The sequence below is a fragment of the Schistocerca cancellata genome, chromosome 5 (genome assembly GCF_023864275.1).
Source record: "Schistocerca cancellata isolate TAMUIC-IGC-003103 chromosome 5, iqSchCanc2.1, whole genome shotgun sequence".
Classification (NCBI taxonomy): Eukaryota; Metazoa; Arthropoda; class Insecta; order Orthoptera; family Acrididae; genus Schistocerca; species Schistocerca cancellata.
Window position 1 is genome coordinate 52,697,687 of NC_064630.1, and position 25,678 is coordinate 52,723,364.

Below are 25,678 nucleotides of genomic sequence, written 5' to 3' on the forward strand. Positions count from 1 at the left end.
TTATATCCTCGATTCAAGACACTGTCCTTCCTGTTCAGCTGCTCTTCCAAGTCCTATCTGATCAAAAGTATCCGGACACCTATTAATGGCCTTCAGTATGTGGATTGTCTACCCTCTGCCTTTATGACGAACTCTACTGGGGACACTCTCAATGATGTGTGTGAATATCTATGAAGGAATGGCAGCCCATTCTTCCTCAGTAACGGAAACCAAAGATTGTAATGATCTTAGACGCTGAGGTTTGGAGCCAAATCGAAGTTCTGAGCCATCCCAAAAGTGTTTCACTGTGTTCAGATCGGAACTCTGGGCGGGTCAATCCATCTCAGGAACTTTATCGTCAACAAACTATTCCCTCACGTACGCTGCTTTATGACTGGGTGTATCGTCATGCTGATACAAATAATCCTCATCTTCGAACTGTTCCTCCAGTGTACGCATTTCATAGCGCTGTAAACTGTGTTCGTAAAATGCTGATAAAGGGAGTGCTACCGTTGTTATGAATGTAGAAGATTATCGAAGCTAAATTTTGAACCTTTTGACGTCAGGACAGTACAAAAAACTTACGAAACACTCTACAAATAATCTGATTAAGTCATCTATCTCTGTTCAAAAAGAAGATAAGAGAGCTTTGTTGAAGAGTGATGCTATGTGTCCTAGACTATGTAGTTAGTGCCATCAATTCTCCCACGTATGAAATAGCAAGATATCTGGCAACACATTTAGTAGCCATATATTGGAAAAACTGACTCATATATAAAAGAGTCGCGTCATTTTATTGAGAAACTTGAAGGGCTAATCCTGGCTCCTGAAGATATTCTTGTAAGTTTTGACATAGTGTCCTTATTCACTATGGTTCCAGTTACGGAAGTTATGATTTTTATAACTGATATTTTTCCAGAAGATTTGACTGCTCTCTTTAAAAATTGCCTTACTTCGAGTCACTCCCATTGGAACAATGAATTTTATGATCAACTTGACGGTGTAGCTATGGGTAACCCACTAGGTCCTGCGATCACAAATTGCTATATGGAGAAATTCGAACCATCGGCTCTGGTCAAAGCAAATAAGAAACCATCTCACTGGTACCGTTTTGTAGATGACACATTTGTGGTTTGGTCTGATGGTAGAAAGGCTTTGGACGGATTCTTTGATCATCTAAATAAAATTAATCAAAAAATCCAGTTCACCATGGAACTGGAAAACGATATCATAATATCTTTTTCGGATGTTTCAGTTATGAGACAGTCCGATGGAACCAGAATGAGATTTTCACTCTGTAGCGGAGTGTGTCCGAAAACAAAGGAAGTAGGTTACAGTACGCTTGTTCGCCCACTGCTTGAATACTGCTCAGCAGTGTGGGATCCGTACCAGGTAGGGTTGATACAAGACATAGAGAAGATCCAACGGAGAGCAGCGCGCTTCGTTACAGGATCATTTAGTAATCGCGAAAGCGTTACGGAGATGATAGATAAACTCCAGTGGAAGACTCTGCAGGAGAGACGCTTAGTAGCTCGGTACGGGCTTTTGTCAAAGTTTCGAGAACATACCTTCACCGAAGAGTCAAGCAGTATATTGCTCCTTCCTACGTATATCTCGCGAAGAGACCATGAGTATAAAATCAGAGAGATTAGAGCCCACACAGAGGCATACCGACAATCCTTCTTTCCACGAACAATACGAGACTGGAATAGAAGGGAGAACCGATAGAGGTACTGAAGGTACCCTCCGTCACACACCGTCAGGTGGCTTGCGGAGTATGGATGTAGATGTAGATGTAGATGAAACTTCCCGGCAGATTAAAACTGTGTGCCGAACCTAGACTCGAACTCGGGACCTTTACCTTTCGCGGCAAGTGCACTACCAAGTTTGGAAGGTAGGAGACGAGGTACTGGCGGTATTAAAGCTGTGAGGACGGATCCTGAGTCGTGCTTGGGTAGCTCAGTTGGTAGGACACTTACCCGCGAAAGACAAAGGTCCGGAGTTCGAGTCTCGGTCCGGCACACAGTTTTGATCTGCCAGGAAGTTTCAGGTCCGATGGAAGTTTGGAACATAAAGTTTTTTTTCGGAAAGCAACACATAGGACAGATATTTTCATAAAAACTGAAATCACCATCCACAACAAAAGATAGGCGTCATTAAAAATCTTGTCGATAGAGCCCAACGGATATGCACATCGGAACACCTGGACACTGAAATAAAACATCTGAAGCAGGTTTTCGAGAAAAATGGCTACTTAGGGAAAGAGGTAAAGAGAATTTTGCGACCGAGGAACAGAAGACCGAAGGACAAGAATGAACAACAACGACCGAAAAATTCAGTTTCTCTCCCTTATGTTAAAAAAGTAACGGATCAGATCGGTAAGAGTTTACGGAACCATGACATCAGACCGGTCTTTAGACCAACAAAGAAAATAAGTACTCTGGCCTGTGAAGGATAAACGCCCTCCTCTGTTGACATGTGGTGCGTACAAAATTCCGTGTACGTGTGGTAAAGTTTATATTGGAACTACCAAGAGGAGCCTAAATACACGGCTAATAGAGCACAAAAGCCTTTGCCGACTAGGAAATCTAGAGAAAACAGCTGTAGCAGAGCATTCTCTTCACTCAGGAAACCACGAAGTGACGTTTTCTGAAACAGAAATTTTATCTACAATGTCAAATTATTATCCACGATTATGTAGAGAAATTACTGACATTTACAAGCATCAGCAGCAGAGCATTCTCTTCACTCAGGAAACCACGAAGTGACGTTTCTGAAACAGAAATTTTATCTACAATGTCACATTATTATCCACGATAATGTGGAGAAATTACTGACATTTATAAGCATCAGGATAATTTTAATAGGAAAGAGGAGACAATGAAACTTACCGTCATATGGACTGTAGCTCTGCAGTTTCGTTTGACAGTTTTATCTTTGACAAGACGACAATAGATTGTTAAGTTTTATCTCTGACAAGGATTGTCTCTGCTCATCACATGTTACTTTGACCACGCCCCCTTTCCTACAGTATTTATGTCGCGAGTGAATCCTTCTGCTCATTCCAAGTTATTTCATTTTACAACTCCCTCTGCAATGCTCCACAGTCCCTGTTCATCAGTATATGAGATCCGCCTGGTCTCTGTTTAGCAGTAATTGTTTCTTCCAGTTTCCACCTCAGAATCACGTTACCAACTGCCTACTTGGACAACTTTAGAAAGTTTGATACGTCCTTGATGAAATGGTCACTCAGGCGGCATCCAATGGCTAGTCCACGTTCGAAGTCCCATCACCAGTCCATTCGGCTGTTACGGCTTCTATACTGCCTGCTCGTCTTCCCTGAACTGGTGGTTCCGCCTCTCCTGACATCTAGTGGTCAATTTGTCGCAAGTACTCATTTCTCATTCGCTGCTGCTTCCTAGCGCTTTAAACTTAACGGCTGGTCAAATATTCAACAAAGAAATTCGTCAAACAGCCGTGCAAATAGAGAAGTTATTTTATTTTACTTTCATTATGCCATCTTCAGGCCCGATATGCACCTTTCAAAAAGTATCGATATTGGCATGCTGGGGCAATATGTTTCTGGATGTCCTGAACTCTCAAAAGCTTCCTTCGAAGACTTGACTGCAATTTGGGTTGCAATCAGATCTTCAAAGGAAGCACTTGAGAATTCAGGACATGAAGAAACGTATTGCCCCAGTATGCCAATATCGATAATTTTTGAAAGATGCTTATCGGGCCTGAAGATGGCATAATGAATTGCCGAAACTGGTAGAGAAAATAAAAAAAGTGACTTCTCTATTCGCACTGCTGTCTGCCGAATTTCTTTGTTAAATAGACATTCTAAGCAGGTTATACGCAGGTTTTAGGTCCAGTTAACAATCTTCTGGGCTTTATTGGTGTTTCTGTCTTTTTGCAGCTGTAAGTATTCATTTACTGATATAATTAACCCCCCATTACTTACTCCGCGTGCAATGTGAGCTATGTCCAACTATTGTCTATTAATTTATAACAGTTGCACAGTTATTCTGTGTTGACATCGAAGTCAAGATCTGTTATTCCTACTCGGTTTTTATGTGAAATCTTCGGAATTGGTTGTCGCAAAAAAATCTGGGATGGTTGTCACACAGACGTCCTATCCCGGCAGGTTCTTAGTAGCTTTTTTACTTGTTTCAGGCAAAGGTGTTGAGAAAAAATAAAAAGCGACAAATCAAGAAGAAACTGCTTCGGACGTCATGCTTGCAGCAGTGAGGAAGCTGAAAACGGAGCCGGTTTTGGGATTATCAATTCGTAAAGTAGCAGATGGTTATCAGATCAGTTTTAGAACTTTAGCAATATACTATAAGAAAATTCCCCAAGACGAGATTGGCAATGAAAAGATAGTTCGGCCTCTCACCGCCGTTGCTATTTTGCAAACAGAAGAAGGTTTTTTTTTTTTAAAAAAAAAAAAGGCCACCAACGCTTTCATTGTGGAAAGCAGTGGTGAGCAGTTTTGCACTAACTTCTAGCTTCAACTGAACAAGTGTGAAATCTTTTTTTTTTTCATAATTAGACAAAGTTCTTGGAAGATGTAGTTTTCAGCCTTGCGAATTTTGTGAAATGGATGATATCGTCGTTATTTCTGTGCAGATAACATATAGGGCCTGGATCTGTAAGTAAAACTAACGAAAAATGGATCTAAGGTATAAAATGTAAGAAGTGAGCTCATGAATTATGTACCGATGGTCAAATAAAAAAAAATTGTTCAAATGTGTGTGAAATCTTATGGGACTTAACTGCTAAGGTCATCAGTCCCTAAGCTTACACACTACTTAACCTAAATTATCCTAAGGACAAACACACACACACACACACACACACCCATGCCCGAGGGAGGACTCGAACCTCCGCCGGGACGGTCAAATAAATTTCATACTTGTGAACATTATGACAGAGCGCTCAAAAGTAATTAAGCTAATACAGAAGATGTAATTATGATTTTAGTTTATAAATAGGTTTTAAATACGTACTAGTGCTTTATCAGTATATCTAGTTGATTTTTCCATGCTTAATATAACTTCGTTAAAATATAATTTTTTTTTCCCAGCTACAGAACCTGTGACTACCAAACGAGATGCGTGTGACAACGACACATAGATTGGTCACATATAAAAAAAAAGATTTATTCGGACACAACTCTTTTCTTGAAAACCCATACGCTGCTATTGATTAATTTTGTAGGAAAATATGGCCAGGATACATACTACAGGTACATTAGTGACAGAAAGGGAAGGTCTCAACAGTACCTCTTAAAAAACTAAAAACCGTAAGCTCTGACGACATTCTCCAGTTTCCACTATATTAGTTAATTAAATTCGTCATAATTTCAGGATACTGATGTCTACATCTACAAAACTAAAAAGAAACGAGCCTTGTTACTCATTAATAAAGCTGTCTGTTTCTTAGGAAATGCTTCAATACGCAGCCACAAAAATCTATGATAATTTGTCCAATTACGTGAAACGTCTGACAGGCAGTAAGGCAAATTTTAAATCTACCCTAACATAGTGTCTTCTGGACAATTCCTGTTATCCCATACACGAAGTTTTAATTAAAAACTATAATCATCTCTCGTTCAAATTACACTACGAATACTGTTCCGAAGGAATGGGTACTCAGATCATCAATCTGAACGTGCGATGCAATCAAAACCAAGAACCCCTGAAAAGAGGCTGAGATTTAGAGTGAGGAAGAGAAGGTACAAATCACTTATCTACCTTATGCTGGCCCAATATCCTGGAAAGATCGGTAGACTCCTACGGAAAAATACCGTTCACTGAAGCTCGTGCCTTGTAACTAAAATGGGTGATTTTCTTTTTTGTAGTGATAAACGATGTCTCAGAAAACTGAGTGTATATCGCTTTCCTTGTGAATGCGGTGTGTCTTACGTGGAACAGACTATCAAAACAGTCGAGGAGAGGTACAAGGGTCGAACAGAGACATACCCGACAAGAACAACAAAGCAAATCAGCTGCCGCCGATCACTGCCTCCAATATAAACATGAAATGAGATACGGAGAGACCAGTGCCGTGGTACAAACATCATGTTTCTAGGATTTCGTAATTAAGGAGTCTATCGAAATAGAGATGTGAGAAAATCTGATAAACAGGGATGAAGGTTTCAGTTTAAATACTGCTTGAGGTCCAGCACTCAGATTATTAAAATCTCGCCGCCCATCACATCCATCAGAGATGGAAAAGGCTGGGGGAATTTACGTGTCACGGAATATCAATGCGAGCTCTGACAAACAGAACAGCATCAAAGGGAAACAAAGCAGCATCAAAGGGCGTAGTGGGAATCGAACTCTGCTTTAAATGTCGGCGTGAGACCAACAATAGTTGCAGTATGGTTGGAGTCCACGCATCGAGTACACGTAACAGCAAAACTCGCAACACCTGAAGAAGGCGGCTGGGTCTGTTACCGAAACGTTGTGCGTAAAATGGAAACAACAACTCGGCAGAACACGCGGAAGCACAGTATACACTAAAAGTTCTCATAATTATCAGAAAGGATAAATAAATAAAGGCGCGAAGAACCAAGATCGCATGCAAAAACCGCGAACCGCGAGGAACTGCCAACAGTGGTATCGGACGGCTAAATAAAGAGAGGTCTATTCGATTCTGCAGAGCCACTAGACCACGTCAGTCAGGGGGTCGGTACCCTCAGAGCTACGGCCGTAAGCTTCGCGGCAGGCTGGGGTCAGCTGCCGTGTACCTTCCGTGTAGGGCATTATTAAGCGAACAAGAACTTTCTGCCCTGTACTTTCTGGTGCTACCTGCTGCCTCGGAATATTCCCGCCCACGATTCGATTTCCGACTCTAGCAGACACCAGCGTTAAAAATTCAGCACAGGCCTGCGCTAGGCTTGCCTTATTTTGACCTCAGCTCGTGTCTGACAGCGGTCGAACTTGACAAGGCCGAACAGCTTGGCCTACTAGTGGGTCACAGCACCCGGGCGTACAGAGGTTACGGGATTGATTGATTCTGCCCTACGAAACTGGGAAGTTACACGGTATATTCCATTCGTTATCCCTTGCAGCCAAAATATTTCTTGAGCAGTACATAAATATTTGCGAAACCGAAATAATGTTTATTCTATTATTTAGATAAAAGATAAATTTTGTGTGCAACATGAAGGTAAATTATGTATATAGCACGATTATTTTTGAAAATGCTGTCTCATCACCAATCACCTTAAACTGGTAAGGATATAAAACTTGATATTTGGAGGAGATGTGGATTTTATATTGTGGGCGTCTTTTAAGAAGGGATTTTTCGAAATTCCAACGCTAAGATGGTGAAAGAGGGGATGAAGGTTTCTTTTTTTTCAAAAATGTCGCTATTAAAGCAATTTTGAAGGTAGACCTTCGAAAATTCGTATTTGGGTTCTCAGTCAGAAATAAAGGAATATGTGTTTCAGCATTTTTGGAATTTTAAACCCATGGAGTTGGAATAGTGCATGAAAGCTGTTTTTGAAAACATATCATTGTTAAGTAATTATTAAAGTATTTTTAAAGCTATATCTATGAGCACTAGTTTCTGACGTCTCGGTTACAAATTACAAAAATGCGTGTTTCAGTGTTTGTGGAAATTTAACCCCTAAGGAGGTGAAACAGAGGATGAAATATTTAAAGAAAATATTTTATTATGAAAGCATTTTTAAAGAAAAATCTATGAAAATTTAAATTTGGCGCCTCAGTTAGAAACAGAAAAAAATATGTTTCACTGTTTTTGGAAATTCAATCCCTATGGGGGTGAACAGAGGATGAAAGCAGTTTTAAAGCTAAGTTTTTGAAAATTGGTGTTTGACTCCTCGGTTACAGATGAAAAAATACGAGTTTCATTATTTTTGGCAACTGATCCCTTAAGGAGGTGAAATAGGGTCAGAGTGATTCACTGACTCTTCATCTCCCAGCGCAAACAAGTAAGGATAGAAACCTGAAGTTTGGAAAGGCTGTGCGTCTGATACTGTAGCGATCGTTTGAGAAGGGATTGTCCGAAATTCCACTCCTACGGGGTAAAATAGAGGATGAAAGGCTGAAAGTGTGTTGCTGTTAAGGGAATTTTGAAGCTAGAACTACAAAAACAGATATTTGGTTTCTCACTCAGAAAATAAAAAATACGTATTTCAGCATTTTTGGAAATTCAACCACTAAGGAGTTAAAAAAGAGAGTGAAAGCTTTTTTGAACATAAATAATTACTAAAGAACTACTAAAAGATTTTTAAGGCTACATCTGGGACAGTCGGTTTTTGACTTCTCGCTCAGATATAAAAAAATACGTGTTTCAGTGTTTCTGGAAAATGACTCCCTAAGAAAGGCCAGTAGGGAATGAACATTTTTAAGAAAATATTTCGTTACATTAAAAAATTTTGAAGCTAAATTTATTAAATTGGTTTTACACTTCTCGGTTAAATGTAAACAAATTTTGTTAGTTGATGAAAATTGCTATGGAAACACCTCCACAAGAACGCAGAAGGAGTGATTTACAAAAACTTTGGACTCCAGCTGCCATAATCGCTTTTGATCAGAGATACGTTCAGAAAAGAAACCATGCCTATATGACCGTCATTAGCGTGGAAAGCTTAGAAGGTCTTGCAGTTTGTGAACAAAAAAAAGATTAGATAAAATAAAAACAAAACAAAACAAAAAATCTCTGCAGACCATACAGTCTACGCTAGCGAAACAGCGGGTGCTAAGCTAATATATGTAATCTGTTGATATGAGTTACCCTCCAGTAATACATTTCATAAATATTTCTGTAAGGGAGAGTGCTATACCTGTAGGATACTGAAGGATTTTAGAATAACGTGAAGGAATGTGTGGTAGAGACCGTCGTAAGCGGCTTCCGCCATTTGCTATAGTTATTGTTCTTGCTAGAAACGAGACTGTGTTTTGCACAGCATTTGTAAATACGCGAGGCTTTCAATAAGTAATGCCATACATTATTTTTTCTGAAAGCAGGTTGCTTTTTATTCACGATTCCAGTACACCGTATTACATCATCATAAGAGCAATAGAGATTGCAGAAAGACTTAGAAAAGAAATTTTTATGGTGCGAAGAGTGGCAATAGACTCTAAATAATAAAAAGTTTGAGGTCATCCACATGAGTGCTAAAAGCAATCCGTTAAACTTCGATTACAGGATAAATCAATCGAATCTAAAGGCCGTACATCCAGCTAAATTCCTAAGAATTACAACTTAAATTGGAAAGAGCGCATAGAAAGTCTACGTCTACATCTACATGTATACTCTACAAATCACATTTAAGTGCCTGGCAGAGGGTTCATCGAACCACCTTCACAATTCTCTATTATTCCAATCTCGTACAGAGCGGAAAGAACGAACACCTATATCTTTCCGTACGAGCTCTGATTTCCCTTAGTTTATCGTGGTGATCGTTTCTCCCTATGTAGGTCGGTGTCAACAGAAAATTTTCACATTCGGAGGAGGAAGTTGGTGAATTGAATTTCGTGAGAAGACTCCGTAGCAACGGAAAACGCCTTTCTTTTATTGATGTCCAGCCCAAATCCTGCATCATTTCAGTGACACTCTCTCCCATATTTCGCAATATTACAAAACGTGCTGCCCTTGTTTGAACTTTCTCGATGTACTCCGTCAGTCCTATCTGGTAAGGGTCCCACGCTGTGCAGCAGTATTCTAAAAGAGGACGGACAAGCGTAGTGTAGGCAGTGGCCTTGGTAGATCTATTACATTTTCTAAGAGTCCTGCCAATAAAACGCAGTCTTGGGTTAGCCTTCCCTACAACATTTTCTATGTGTTCCTTCCATTTTAAGTTGTTCGTAATCGTAATTCCCAGGCATTTAGTTGAATTTACGGCCTTTAGATTTGATTGATTTATCGTGTAACCGAAGTTTAACGAATTCCTTTTAGCACTCATGTGGATGACCTCGCACTTTTCGTTATTTAGGGTCAAATGCCAATTTTCGCACCATTCAGATTTTTTTTTTCCGAAATTCCTTCACAAAAGAAGATGAAGTAAATACTCCAGAAGAATAACTGCCAACGTGAGTAACGTAGAAGTAGATATCCTCGGTGCAGCGAAGCAGTTCAAAAAATGTAAGAAAGACAAGGCTTTCGGTCCAGACTGTCTACCAATCAGGTTCCTTTCAGAGTAGGCTGAAATAATAGCTCCGTATTTAGCAATCATACACAACCGCTCGCTCGTAGAAAAATCAGGACTCTGGAAAGTTGTACAAGTCACACCAATGCTCAAGAAAGCAAATAGGAGTAATCTGCTGAATTACAGACCCATATTACTAACGTCGATTTGCGGTAGGATTTTGGAACATGTACTGTGATCGAACACTATGAATCAAGTCGAAGTAAATGATTTATTGGCAAATAGCGGTTTGAGGCACCATGTCACAGATTGAGCGACCCCTCCCCCCGGAGGTTCGAGTCCTCCCTCGGGCATGGGTATGTGTGTTGCTCTTAACATAAGTTAGTTTAAGTAGTGTGTAAGTCTTGGGACCGATGACCTCAGCGGTTTGGTCCCCTAGGAATTCACACACATCTGAATATTTTTTTAAAATTTTGTTTATTTATTATTTTCTTTTTTTTTACAAACAGCCAACACTGATTGAAAGAATATCGTTCTTGTGAAACAAAGTTACCTCTTTGAAACTTCCTGGCAGATTACAACTGTGTGCCGGACCGAGACTCGAACACGAGTTCGAGCCTGGGTCCGGTACACAGTTTCAGTCCGCCAGGACGTTTCATATCAGCGCACACTCCGCTGCAGAGTGAAAATCTCATTCTAAAATTACCTCTTTATTCTCACGAAGTAATGAGTATTATCAGCAGTGGCCGTAGAAGTGATTCCATGTTTTCAGATTTTCAGAAGGCTTTTGACACCGTTCCTCACAAGCTACTTAAAATTAATTTTCGTGTCTACGGAGTATCGCCTCAGTTGCGTGACTGGATTCGAGATTTCCTGTCAGAAAGGTCACAGTTCGTCACAGCTGACGAAAAGTCATCGACTAAAACAGAAGTAATATCAATGAAATATAGACGTTGACGTATGTCGAGGGGGACAGATGAAAATGGGTGCCCCGCCCGGGACTCGAACCCGGATCTCCTGTTTACATGGCAGACGCTCTATCCATACTTTTTTTTTTGTAATTTAATTTTGTTCGTTATAGTTCGTTGTAATTGTTCGTGGCGGACGTCTCCTGACGCCCGTTGAAGTTCATTACTGATCTGAGCCACCGAGGACACAGGATTGTACGACTGCAGGGATTTATCTCTGGCACGCCTCCCGCGAGACACATTCTCAACGTATTGTCCCGCACTACATTCGTAGTGCCCCCGCCCATTATACTCATTACTCGCGGCGCGTTGCCGATTCCCGTAAGAGTTCGGGCACTGTTTGTCCATCCGATCAGAAGAAGAAGATGGTCAAGTCGCCGGTGAGCCTTAACTATACACAAATATCTGTTCTTTCGGACATGTCCGAAACGAATATGATACATGAGTAATTAAAACAAGTGTGTTTTTCGCTGCGGCAGAACCTTCTCATGAAATTTCAGTCACCAACTTTCTCCTCAGTGCGTGAAAATATATTTTTGGGGCCCACATACACAAGGGGAAATGATCATCATAATAAAACAGGAGAAATCAGAGTTCACGAGGAGAGATTTATATGTTCATTTTTCCCGCGCGGTCATCGACAGATGGAACGGTAGAGAAATGTCTTAAAGTTGGTGCGACGAACCCTCTTCCGGGCTCTTAATTGTGAATTTCAGAGTAATTGTGTAGACATGTATATGTAGATATAGATGAATATATTTTTTCTCTTTCTGCAGATGTTTTCTTCCAAATTTGGATCATGTTATCTGTAAGCAAATTGTTCAATTGTTTTCTTTGTCATCACTTCCACTTCGGTTCTACTATTCTACATTAATATAAAATGAAAATCATCCAACATTCTCTGATATTGTTTTTGGGATGGTCCTTCACCACTGCTTCCCACCTTGTTTGTCTTGTTGGTTTATAAACCTGTCACTGAGCCGCCATTAACACCACACGCCAATTTGCAGCCCGTTAGTTAGTTTCTTGTTCCATAGACCATTTGTATGATTAATCGCAAGTATGTTAAACGGATCACTTTCCATTCATATTACCAGTACGCAGTCATATAAATATAGCTACATGCAGAAAATTTTCAAACTTCTATTCCTTTTTTCAAATACAAATTGTGAATTAGTAAGTCCTACCCACCACCTTCTACACATTACGTAAACAGAAATTCTACAGAATACAAAGAGTTGTCAGGTGGTAACTTTTTTAGTTTGTTTCAAATTTATCAATTTCTAACCAATCAAAGCTTTTCAGATTCTGCAGTCCTTTTTCTACTAAAGTCAACATCAATGTGGAATAATGAATATAATTTTTTATCTTTGGTGTTGTAATTACGTGGCAGAGAGAGGAGGGATACCGACATATCAGGCAATACCGACGCCATCTTTTTCGCAGTTGAGTTGCGTTGTAATCAGAGGGAAACAGTGCTGCAGTATAGCGGATTATGCCGTAATTAGGATGCTGAGACGATCATCTCTTGTAAAAGACAGTCTTACTGTAGCGTCATATATTGTTAGGGTCTATTATATAACTTTTATGTTATTTTTACTCTTTGCTTAAACTGAGGTAAGAGTTTCAAAACCTTTTTAACGGTAATAATTGTAATTTAGGTACGTAATATGTTTTCTAATGTTTTAGCATGGGTTTTGTAACATTTCTAGCATAAGCAAATCCATTAAAGACTGGAATCCACCATGGTGTCTGAGTGAGGTAACATCAACAGGCGAATATGAAGCAATATCGTCAGTGTAGCGATATTTCCCTATGCTCTAACCTTGAGAAAAGAAGTTGTTCATACTTAAGAAAAGTCTTATATTTAATTTCATATGGCGAGGACAAGAAAAAGTAAATCAGAGAGGGCTAAGTAGATTGAAGAAACCCTTTAAAAAAAGGCGTTAGTTTAATAAAGTCAGGGAGAACATTGATATTGTGTCAAAGAAGCTGAACATATTAACAATTATATTTTATGATAGATTAAAATCGAATTCGGACAAGAAATCTCCCTTGGGGAGAAGATCTGTTTTTACTCCTGAACAGTTGCGAGAATTAGTCACCCATGTGACTACATTGGCACAATCATTCTATAACATTTCCCTGGTTGAATTGCGGCGAATTGTCTGTAATCTTGCCGAAAAACTTGGCCTAAAACCGTATAATTACCAAAATGGCTGGTGATATAGGGTTTTTGCTTTAAAAAGAGAAAACCTAAAAACTTGAGAAAACCGTCAGCTACTAGTATCAACAAAGCTCTAGATTTCAATAAAGCTGAAGGTGATTTTTTTTTTCCAGCTTGAATACCATTTTCGAAAAACTGGCTCTGTACGTATTTTGATACACGTTAAGATAGTAAAATGTGTTACTTTCTTAGAACAGGAATTCTATTCTGTCTGTATTTCCTACCTTTGGTGTTATCCACTGGGGGTGTCGAGATTATCCAGCCACACAAGGCAATGCCAAAAGGATGCATACTAGACAAAATGTTTATATAACTCTGAATGGATTCGACAGTTTTCGATTTTTCTGCTACAGCTATATGTCTAACATTCATAGGTCACACTGACTCTATGAATTTTTCCATAGACGTGACATATCCAAAACAAAACGAAAAGTCTCTTAAGTATCGGTATTCCCCGTCTCCCTTACATCATTATTTGTTTTGGGGGAGTACGTATACCTGGAAGTGGTAGTCAAAATTCGTAACTGCTTAAACAGGTAGTCATGAGTGAGCCTCACGTATTATTCTTACAGTACATTTCTCATAAACGAAAACCTTCGTTTTTTTTTTTTTTTTAAGCTGTGTTATCCCAGAACATTATTTCATGCGACATTGTTGAACGAATATTCTTAAAATATGTCAACTTACTGATCTGTCTCGTAATAAGATCTGCTGTAATTCGAAATAAACTAGTTGTTCTCATAGCTGAAAATGTGTTTTTATCGGTTTAAATTCTCGTCGTTACGGACACCTAAAGTCAGGGGCGGGCAAACGTTGCACGCGGCTCATGTGCACACAGCGCTGCACGTGTGCTGCTCGCGTGCAATCGTCGGATGGGGCAGTGGCGACAGCCGGCAGGTTGCGGCAGTGTAGTGCCAGGCTAAGCTGCGGACGTTGATGCAAAGCGACCACTACGTAGTGAACGTTGTATCTGAAGTACCGGAACATGCAGAGTGAATCAAGGAAACGGAGAAGTGGAGATTTGCTATCTTTTAAAAAGTAATGGGAGAATCAATTTTTCTTTGTACAAAAACGTGAAAATTCGAAATGTTTAATATGTGGCAGTATTCTCGCTGGTCAGTGGAAGTTTAGTATTGAACGCCATTACAATAAATTTCACAAGGACGAGTACAATTTATTGTCGGATTCTGAGCGGATGGGGAAATTGACTGAACTTAAGAAGAGCGATCTGACGATACTAGATGAATCTGACGTAAGTTTCTGTTGTCACGAGAGATCAGCGACTTTCTTTCGTCGTGTCTCTCATCCAACCGATTTTACATTTTATGGAGCACTGTTTTCAATTTTTCAGGACGACATCAATGATAGCCCAGCGGTACGTGCGAGTTATAAGATTGCGCTTAATATAGCGAGAGCTGGAAAACCATTTGCTGAAGGTGAGTTTATAAAGGAGTGCATCAATGACGCTGCTGATTTACTTTGCCCACTGAATGCAAATCAGTTTCGAGCTATCACTCTTTCTCGGCGGACTGTAAGTCGCCGTATAAGTGCCATGGCAGGTGACGTTTACCGTCAATTAAGGAGTGCAGTGCAGGAGTTTATTGCATTTTCTATCGCACTTGATGAGTCCACAGATATTTCAGACACCGCGCAATTAGTGATTTATGTCCACGGCGTGGACACTGCTCTGCACATAACAGAAGATTTTTTAGATATTATATCTTTAAAAAGCACGACCACCGGCGCGGACATCCTAAAAGCCGTTGAAGAAGCTGTCGATTCAGCTGGCTTAAACTGGGAACGTTTGGTGTCAGTGACAACAGACGGAGCACCTGCAATGAAAGGGGAACAAATGGGATTTGTTGGATTACTCAGAAAAAAGCTACAGCGTACAGAAGAATCATTGTACAGCATCCACTGTATTTTGCACCAAGAAGTACTCTGTGCAAAAGCAGCAAAACTGGGGGACGTCATGCAAGTGGTTATTCGGGCAGTTAATTATTTGAGATGCCACGGGCTTACACATAGACAGTTTCACACATACTTAGCTGAAATTGGGGAAGAGTTCGGTGACATACCTTACCACAGTGAAGTCCGCTGGCTTAGCCGCGGTAATGTACTCAAAAGATTTTTTGAGCTGAGAATACCAATAAATCAGTTCTTAAAGGACAAAGGAAGGTACGACCCCAAGTTAGAAGATCCAGAGTGGGTTGCCGCCCTTGCATTTTTAGTGGACATTACCGGACATATGAATGCACTGAACACAAGTTTACAAGGAGAAAATCAGCTAATTTGTGAAATGGCTGAAAAGGTGCAAGCTTTCACTAGCAAGCTTGATCTGTGGGAGAGACAGCTCTCGTCAGGGAACACAGTCCATTTCCCTACTCTGTCTACTGTGCGAGAACAGAATTGCAAAGAATATGTTTCCGTACTTAGTACAATAAAAGAGGAATTTCTCAAGCGATTTGGGGATATATCATATTTATCCCAAGCATTTGAATGGTTCTCGAGACCATTTGCTGTTTCTGTAGATGATATTCATCCCAATTTGCAAATGGAATTAATAGATCTACAGTGTAATTCACGTCTGAGAGACAAGTTCCTTTTGGCAAGACGTGTAATAGACTTTTATCACGACTTTCCACAGCAAGAGTTTCCTCGTCTCCATCGTGAAGCCGTGAAGATAATTTCAGTGTTTGGCTCGACATACGTTTGTGAGAGATTTTTTTCTGTTATGAAAATTAATAAGTCTCGGTTAAGAGCAAACATCAGTGATGAAAATTTACGTAACTGTTTGCGTTTGTCTGTATGTAGAAATTTTGCTCCAGACATTAAACGTATTGTAAACTCCACCTGTGATAATTAAATAAAACGTATCGTAGGTAAAAGGCACTCTTTCAAACCATGATTTCTTTCAAGCACTCCTACTAACCTTATTCCTTCATTGAGTAAAGCAAGCTAGGAAACAAACCGCGTTACAGAGGAAGGAGTGGAGAGACGGTATGGTGGGGAGGGGAGAGAAGCGGGTGGCTAGCTTGCCCCTGTGTGCACGCAGAACACCTGTTAACTGCACGCGTGCAAGTGCACCGCACACGTGCAGGAATCCTGCCCGCCCCTGCCTAAAATTTTTGAAGTTTCCATCATAGTTGTTATTTCCTCATCAAGGGTAAGATTTATCAACCTTGTAGTACCTTCAGATGTGCAAAACTGAGTATGTTGTGTCTCTTTGAAACTGATAGTAAGACCATGTGCAGGAACTACTCAGTAATGCTTTCCAAAGCGTAATAATTTTGTTGCTGTATTTAAGTTTGGACTGATACAATACTGGTGTCATGTGCAAAAAGAACTAATTGCGCTTGTATATTAGACGAGAGGTCGTTTACATAGATGAGAAACAGTATCGGACCAAAGTGTGAACCCTGCGGAACCATAAAAGTGCTTTGTGCCACGTCAGGAGAGCGTCCCCTGTTTTCATTGCTTGGATTACGTTTGTTGCAGCTGACGAACCGGAACACGACTCCGGGCTGTGTGGGACCATCCTGACCGCCATCTCCTGGGTCCTCGTCGTCCTCACGCTGCCCTTCTCTCTCTTCGTCTGCTTCAAGGTAATTACAGAACAATAATGCCAATAGCATATAACTTTTTACTTCCACCCGATGATCGTGAGCACGTACGTACGCAATCCATGATGTCTCAAGTGACCAGAGCTCAAACGGTTGTGGAACTGGAATTTGTCTTTGACAAAAGAGCTTACTCGTGTGCATTGTTGTCCACCACAGTTAAGAACCTTTTTTATCAGTTAGTTTACAAGTCTTTTACATGACGCCGCTTAACGACTCGTGAGCAAATTTGGAATTATTTTGCATTCCGCTAGAAGGGCCGTAGGTGAGCTATTACACATTAATCTTCAATAATTACCATTAGAATTGAAAAAGAATCTCCTTGACGTTTATGCTGCTGGATTCTTATGTTGTACAAGGGGCCATCAAAAAGTTTCCGTTCCAAGGCCACACTAATCCCTTGCCTGCAAGTCAATGCTTGTATAAAATGGCTCTGAGCACTATGGGACTCAACTGCTGAGGTCATTAGTCCCCTAGAACTTAGAACTAGTTAAACCTAACTAACCTAAGGACATCACAAACATCCATGCCCGAGGCAGGATTCGAACCTGAGACCGTAGCGGTCTTGCGGTTCCAGACTGCAGCGCCTTTAACCGCACGGCCACTTCGGCCGGCAATGCTTGTATAACCGCATCGGAGTTGCGCTGGGTTGCATACACGCTGCATCATCGCCCTCATACGGAATTTTTTTGATCGCTCACTAGATTACCGTCAATGATAAATTGAGTAAATAAATGAGAAGATATAGCCAAAGAAGGAAATGATGTGGATTGTAGAGGGGAAAATGAAACGAGATCAGCTATCTAGAAGATGGGTAACAGATTTAAAGGCAGGCATCAAGTTCAGGAGTCTTCAAGACGGGGAATTTGGAAGACCATTGCTCTAATGAACATCAGATAAACAAATAAACGCATTCGCGGTTACTGTACTTACAGTACATTAACAATTAATACATCTTAAATCGCAGGATCCTTGCAACTGCGAAAAATTGGAGTCCACAAGAAAATAAACGAAGGAACTGAAATTGCGGACCTTCAGCATCTATCAAAGGGTGCAGTCAGAGACGTTTGACTATAACGTGAGAAATTTCAAAGTGTTCCTTGCGACATAGGCCATGATAGCACAGATATCCTGAACAAACGTTTCAAAATTTGTCACCTACAGTCGAGCACTGTTGACGGAAAAAATAACCCCAAAATGGATACCGGAACGATTAACATCTTGTGCAGAATTTCAGTAGACCCGAATTTGAAAGCTGTGGCAATCTGATGTTTTTCTGTCGCTTTTCAAAAAGAAAGGAAGATAACACTTAAGCCTCCAATAGATGAAGAGACAGAGACCTAACACAAACTGCGGAAGAGTGGGGAAAGAAACTGTTCCGACGTTTGGTTTAAGCGATTTAGTAAAGTCACGGAAAATATCAATGTGGACGACGAACAGAGATTTGAACTTGCTTTCTTCCGAATGCAAATGTAGCGTACCGTATTAACCGCTGCGCAGCCTCGCTTGCTTGTCGTCTCTTAACTTATTCCGTTCAAGTTCTGCACAAAGTCCGAAACAAAAGCTCTTCTTCGGTGACTGCTTCGTAAATGTCACAGTATTCCTGTGGTGGCTGGAGAAACGGTATAGGCCTTTGTCATAAAATGTCCAAAATACAGTTACGTTACATGCGCCAATGCGTTCAACCAATTGGCTACATGTGACTAACGAAAGAAAGATAAACGGTCTCGTCACTGCAAGTGTAATAATTTAATTGCGTAAAAGTATAGCGGACAAATTTTGGATAAAGTCTATTACGTAACTTAAAACCAAAATGTCAAAGGTGACAAATTTCCATTTAACCCTTTGAGTCCCAACAACAGGAAAATAACTTTTTCACAAAAGTAACGTTTATTATTATACTAAGGAACAAAAAGAAGAAAAAATGGGGGAAACAGTAAACGCTCTATTGTTTTATGGAGGTGATCTTTGGAACATAATTTTAAAATTTGAAACAAAATTAACCTTTATAATTGTAGTAAACAACGAATACAAGAACAAATTGGCAAAAAGTAAACAGGAGATTGCTTTAGAGAGATAGTTTCACTTTGAAACCACAAGGACACACAGTTTTCAACTAACCATCACTTAATGTGAAATATTTAAAAGCAAATTTAATGCGAAATATTTAAAAGCAAGTTCGTATTCTTCCTAGACACAATCCCAAATATCAAAACTTCCATGAACTCACAACACCTAAAACAAATTTTAGTCCTAAGTAACAAACAAAAATGGGCCTAAAATTTAATAAATTTTGTATCACACCTACATAGAGTCCCAGTGGTTTCATTTTGACAGTACTCTTAAAAACAGTAGTACAACTCAAATTTATGTTACAGTAACTTAGATTTACTTATTTATACTGTCAATGATCTCGTCAGTATGGCCACTATAACAAAAACAGCATGTCGCAGTCTCCTACAGTTACGCTGTACATTTCCGCCCCGAATGTTGCTTTGAACGCTAAAAGTAACGGCTACGATGCACTATATTCTTGGAAGTACCTCCGTACTGTGTTGTAAGAGCATCGATGGTTTTGTTCTAAAGGTACTGGTACTTCAAAAAAATAATAATTAATAAAATGGTGGTTTCAGCGAGGAACCTCTGGTACTCAAAGTGTTGAGTAGGCACCACACCGTTTATATGTCGTCCTTCAGCTATGATAATTAATTTTCGATGACTACGTTGACAGTAATTTAAGCGAGAAGTAATCTGCTCCATATTTTTGTTTTTGTGGTGCTTAACGCCTGAAGACAGGCAATCCCGCAGTGCTATGTTGCGTTACAGGTAATAGGAACAGGTTCCTGAGGCATGCACTTGGTTTCATCAGCGAGTACAGATCGATAATACAAACTGTTGGTAGATCATTGGTCAGCGCTTAACAGCTTGCTTGTTTTGTCAGCAAGCAAGTCGTTGCTTTCGAAAAGACTGACTATTAAATGAACTCACTGCAGTCCAGGTCGATCATTTTTGTGAAAAATGTTTCACTTAGAGCAGCTTTCCACTGGCGACATGCCGTATTTGTAAATTTAAAGTCAGTTACATCTTCTTCCTGCGTATAGGTCTTAAAAATAAACACTTTCGTAACAAAGTAATATGCTGAAAACTGTTTCTGCTACCGGTATCGTAAAATACTAGTTAGCCAGGAAACATTGCATTCGGGGGTACAGTTCTGTATTACTTGTCCCATAGATAATAATCACGGTAAACTTTACTATCTTGAACTGTATGTAGGCCTTTTTCTGTCTAAATCCATACTCTACAAACGGCTGTGAAGTGCATGGCAGAGGGCTCTTCCAACTGAAGCAGTTATTAGTGCTTTTTCTTGTCCCATTCACCTATGGAACGTGGAAAGAACGACTGTTTTAATGCCTCTGTGTGAGTTGTAATCAATCTAATCTTGTCCTCACTGTCCATATTGGTGCAATATGCAGAAGAACGTAATATATGTAGGGGGTTGTAGTATATTCCTAGAACCATCGTTTAAAGCCGGTTCTCGAAACTTCATAACTACCCTTTCTCGGCATAATTTGCGTCTGTTTTCAAGTGTCTGACAGTTCAGTTTATTCAACATCTCTGTGACATCCACTAGTCGGACAAACCTGTGATCATTCGTACTGCCACTCTCTGTGTGCGTACAATATCCCCTGCTAGTCCTATTTAGTGCGAGTCCTACACTCTTGAGCAGTGGAAATGGAGTGATTTGTAAGCAATGTGACTGCATTTCTCCAGTATTCTACCAATAAGCGGAAGTCATACATATGCTTTACCTACAACAGAGCCTATGTGTTCGAATGATTTCAAATCCCTTCGAAGTTGCACCCAGGTATTACACCCCCAGTTAATCGAGTCCAGTCATGATTCGTTGACTCTGTAGTCATAGGATACTATGTTTACGTTTCGTGAAGAGCGCAGTTTTACATTTTCGGACGTTTAAAGGAAGTTATGAATCTTTGCACCACTTTAAATTCCTATCAAGATATAACTGAGTACACGTGCAGCTTTTTTTCAAACAGTATCTTATTATACATAACTGCATCAACAACAAAAAATGTTGTCTGCAAGGTCATTAATATACAACGTGAACGGCAAGGGTCAAAATACACTTTTCTATGTCATATCCGAAGTTACTTAAACATCTGCCGATAACCCTCCATCCAAAATCTTTCCACCATCTTAAAATCCTGAGTAAATGTGCAGCTTTTTGTCAAACAGTACCTTATTATAGATAACTGCATCAATAACAAAAAATGTCGTCTGCAAGGTCATTAATATACAACGTGAACGGCAAGGGTCAAAATACACTTCTCTATGTCACATCTGAAGTTACTTAAACATCTGTCGACAAGCCTCCATCCAAAATAACATGCAGCGTCTTCCGTACCAAAACAACAACTTCAGTCACAATTTTCGCTTGACATCAGACAATAATGTGCTATTGCTAATCAGCGTAGATGTGGTACTGAGTCAAATGTTTTTCGGAACTCAAGAAATACTGCATCTGCCTGACTGCCTTGACCCAAGGCTTTCGATATGTCATGTGAGAAAAGTGTGAGTTGGGTTTACATGATTGATATTTTCGGAATGCGTGCTGGTTGGCGTGGAGGAGATTTTTCGAGATAACTCATTACGTTTGATCTCAGGAAATGTTCTAAGGTGTTTGAACAAATGGAGGTCAAGGATTCTGAATGGTAGTTATCTGGATCACTTCTAATCACCCTTTTTGCAGACGCTTGCGATCTGTGCTTTCTTCTAACTATGGGGCAAGGGTTTTTGTTCAAGGGATCTACAGTTAAGAGAGGGCTAACTCAGCCACAAATTCGCTAGTGAATTTGGTAGAGATTCCACAAGGCCTAGAGCTTTGTTAAGTTTTAGTGGTTTCAGCTGTTTGTAAACACCACTGGCACTGATATTGATATCATTCGTCTTTGCAGCAATGTCAGGATTAAATTGAGGCCATACCCCTGAATATAGCTTTTCTGCTTTTGCTTTAATACCCTGTCTCGTCCATGGGTGTCGGAACACTAACTTTGATACCACAAACAACTTTTACATATGACCATAATTTCTTTGGATTTCGTGCGAGATTTTTCAATAATATACTGCTACAGTATTCGTTGGAGGTTTAACACATTGCTCTCATGACAACCAAAAGTGTTTCATTCAGCGACTCTCTGCCTCTAGTCGTATGCCTTGTTTTACAACTATTATGCAGTAGTCTCCCTTTCTTTAGAAGTTCTTTTACAGTGGCTGTAGCCTATATCGTGAAGGGTCTCTCCCATTATGAACTGTTCTTCTAGGTGCATGCCAACGATTCTTCTAAATTTGTGCAACAGTTCTTCTACATGCTCCGCTCCAGAGTGAAATGTCTCCAGTTCGTTATTGACATGACGCTGCCGCCTCTTTATACAGTTTGTTGAGAATATAAATCCGTTTGCTTGTTTTAGTTGCTCTTTGTACCTTGGTAATCAGTTTTGCTACAGCTGATACTAGTTTCTATGTGATCGTCCTGAATGAGACCAGATCTGTTTGTTGCTGTTACATTCGTTATATTTCCATCGTGAGTGGGCTTCCGAACAAACTGTTCTAGGCAGTGCTGTGCTTCCGGATGTTCTGCCAAGTTGTTTCCATTTTCTGCTCAATAGTTTAATGACCGACCCAGTTGCTGAGAGTTTTGCTGTTACCTGTACTCGTTGCCTGGACTCCTACCAGACCGTCAACTATTGCTGCTACTTATCGATTTCTCTTTGATGCTCTTTTGTTTTTCAGAGATCGCAATGATATTCTGCGAAACGCAAACTCCTCGGCGTTTTCCAGCTCTGGCGGATGAGTTGGCCTGCGAGACTGTGTTTAATTGAGTGTCACATGTCAATCATTACTTAAATTGAAATCTTCGTCCCTGGTTATAAGGTTTTCTGGCATCTTTATTTCGACAGATTCATTAATTTTGCTGGCGTTGAAACTATGCGTTTGCACCACGGTACTGGTATCATCGGTTCTCATTTCATGATTATATTCGAGGTAGTGCTCGATGACAGCTGATTTGCTTTGTTGTTTATTTGGGTGTGTCTCTGTTATTCCTTGCATCTCTACTCGACTGTTCCGATAGTATGCCCCACGTAAAACATACCGCACTTGCAAGGAAGGCGATACACACCCCATTTCCTGAGCTTTTCATCGTTTAACATTACAAAGAATACTTTTCATATTAGTTGAACGGAACGAAATACATTGGATACCATGTTCATGTAGGAGTCTACAGATCTGTCTTGATATTGAACCAGCATAAGGCAGATAAGCGATTTTTGGCTTCTCTTGATCAGTCCCAATGGCTGCACCGTCCGTTCCATTTGATGGCCTGAGTACCCATTCCTTTGCAACCCTATTCATGAGTTCTAATTCTTCGGCGAGGCTTCTCCTTGTCTGAAAGTGTTCGAGCTCTGTGGACCAGGGTCTTCAGAAGCAAATTGCTTTGTGTTGGATCTTAATGGCTCGAGGCGTGGAGACAGAGGTCGGTGCGAGTAAGTTTTCAACTGCACTGCCACCCAGAGATCCGTTTGTTCTTATCTTAACTAACGCGTCGAGGAAAGGTAGTGGGTCCTCCTTTCCAAGTTCCATCTTGAAGCTTGTATTGATATGGATAAAGTTTTAATGTTCCAGGCAATCTCGAAGCTTGTCCGCTCCATGTGGTCAGACGGCAAACGTATCGTCGACATATCGCTAGAAACACGTTGCTTTTATCTTGGAGGATACTAGTGCCTTTAGTTCAAAGTATTCCATGTATATGTTCGCCACGGCAGACGATAAAGAATTACGCATCGCCATGCCATCGTTTTCTTCATAATATTTTCTGTCGGACAAGAAATAAGTTGACATCAGAGCGTGCCTAAAATGGGAACAACTCGGCAGGTCATCCGGAAGTGCACCGTTCATCAATCACGCCACGAAAACTTCAGTGTTCGAGGTAGTTCCCAGAGAGCAAACCAGTCACATATTCTCCCAGCTTGATGAACTTCCCTGTTGTCGTCTTTATGTTCCTGTGTGAGCAATGTCCTCTTACGAGGTGACCGACTGCAAGTGTTCATTAAACGCAGTGTTCTCTCACTAACAGGTTGGCATCGACCTTCATTCACAGTCTGCAGCAATTTCTGTCCGGTTTGGAAGCGATTTTGATTCACAGGCCGTGACACGCGTCACCGGTCCATCTCAGTCAGGATATTTTTCCCAACCACAATTCTGATGTCATGGCCACGTGTGTTACCCCACTGTTTGTAGAGACGTTGAACAGTCTGCTGTGAAACACCAACAAATTCGGCAACTTTACACACAGTATGGCGAGGGGCACGGTTAAACCCTATTCCCCTCTCTGCCACTCTGTCACATTTACCCATGTTTACGTCCAATGTCCGCTTGAAATATATATGTCTCACCAATCGTTACTGCCTTAGGGTCACGTGCAGGCAGGGCGCGTGCGGCTGGGTACGGCTGGATCCCTTCTCTGTCTGTTGAGGCTTAATGATTCATCTGTGCGTGAGCACTGGGGCGCTTTATTTCCATCACAAGTGTGATTCCGAACTGTTCGCTGCAGGTAGCTTTCAGAAAACGCATTCGGTAGTGTTCTGGAGGACGTATTGTCACCCCTAACAGTAACAAAATTGTAATTATCCTAGTTGACTATTGGATGATTAATGTCTCGATCAATGATTACAGTATGATTGGGGAACTTCAACTTCCGTACAAACGAATTCAAGTTTTCTCTTACATCAGGAGTTGCGTCTGGAGGTTGGTAGAAGACTCCAGTTATATTTTTACGCCCCTCGTACTGAGTCTTGACCAGATAATCTGTCATGCAGGTTCAATTTCTATCTCGAAGGATTCGAGTTTCTTGTCTGCCGCTACAAATACACCGCCTCCATTTACCAATAGCCTATCCTTTCAATACACACTTAAATTTTCCTCAAAAATCTCAGTGCCATCAATTTCAGGTTTCAGACAGCTTTCTATACCTAGCTCACAAGCTTCTCTGCTTTTCAAGAGTTCTTCATACTCTGGCACTTGGTTGCGAATGCCTTGGAAGTTATCTACTAGGATTCTAATACTCTCGCCTGTGGGAGGAGCATTCTTATACCTCTGGGTCTCCTACAGCTGCCGTTATCTGGACTGTATGAAGAGTCGCCTAATTTAAGAACTCCCTTTGTGCACCCCACACTCAGTCAGCTACCTGTGTAGCAGTCTTTGATATGTAGTGCACACCTGATCCGTTTAGGGGGACAGTTCTCAAACCTATAGCGCAAATCCGGGAAGTCACAGCCTAGTTTGTCACAGATCCTTCGAAGTCTCTGGTTCAGTCCTCCCACTCGACTTAGAACCAGGGGACCACGGTCTATTCTGGTGAAAATGCTCCAAATTGTGAGCTTCTTTGAAAATTGGATGATCTTCTCAACTTTCTCTCAATTACTCGAACGATCCAAGTATGACCTCATAACCCAGACAAGAGGCATCTTTTGTTGCAATTTGCGCCCAACAATCTGCAGCTGCTTGCACTCTGTTTCCTCAGTGGCTGCCAGAATAGCTTGTTCAAGATGTTGACTGAGGCCCCCAGGCACAATCGCTGAGTACACCTGAAGTACCTTCCCATATCATGCTGCCATTTCCCTAAGGGGTACCATTATTTGCCATATACTTGAGCTGACAATGATTAATAGTCTTTTTGTGTCTCCCT

The 25,678-nt window shown here is 40.6% G+C and overlaps 1 protein-coding gene across 4 annotated transcripts in view; it reads left to right on the forward strand.

The window, feature by feature from the left end:
- Positions 1 to 25,678, forward strand: part of LOC126187961 (band 7 protein AGAP004871) — a 499,920-nt gene that overhangs the window by 391,928 nt on the left and 82,314 nt on the right. For all 4 annotated transcript variants that reach the window (XM_049929341.1, XM_049929339.1, XM_049929340.1 and 1 more), the window contains exon 2: positions 16,796 to 16,902. In XM_049929341.1, the coding sequence (XP_049785298.1) occupies positions 16,796 to 16,902 (107 nt within the window). The remainder of the gene's footprint in view (positions 1 to 16,795; positions 16,903 to 25,678) is intronic.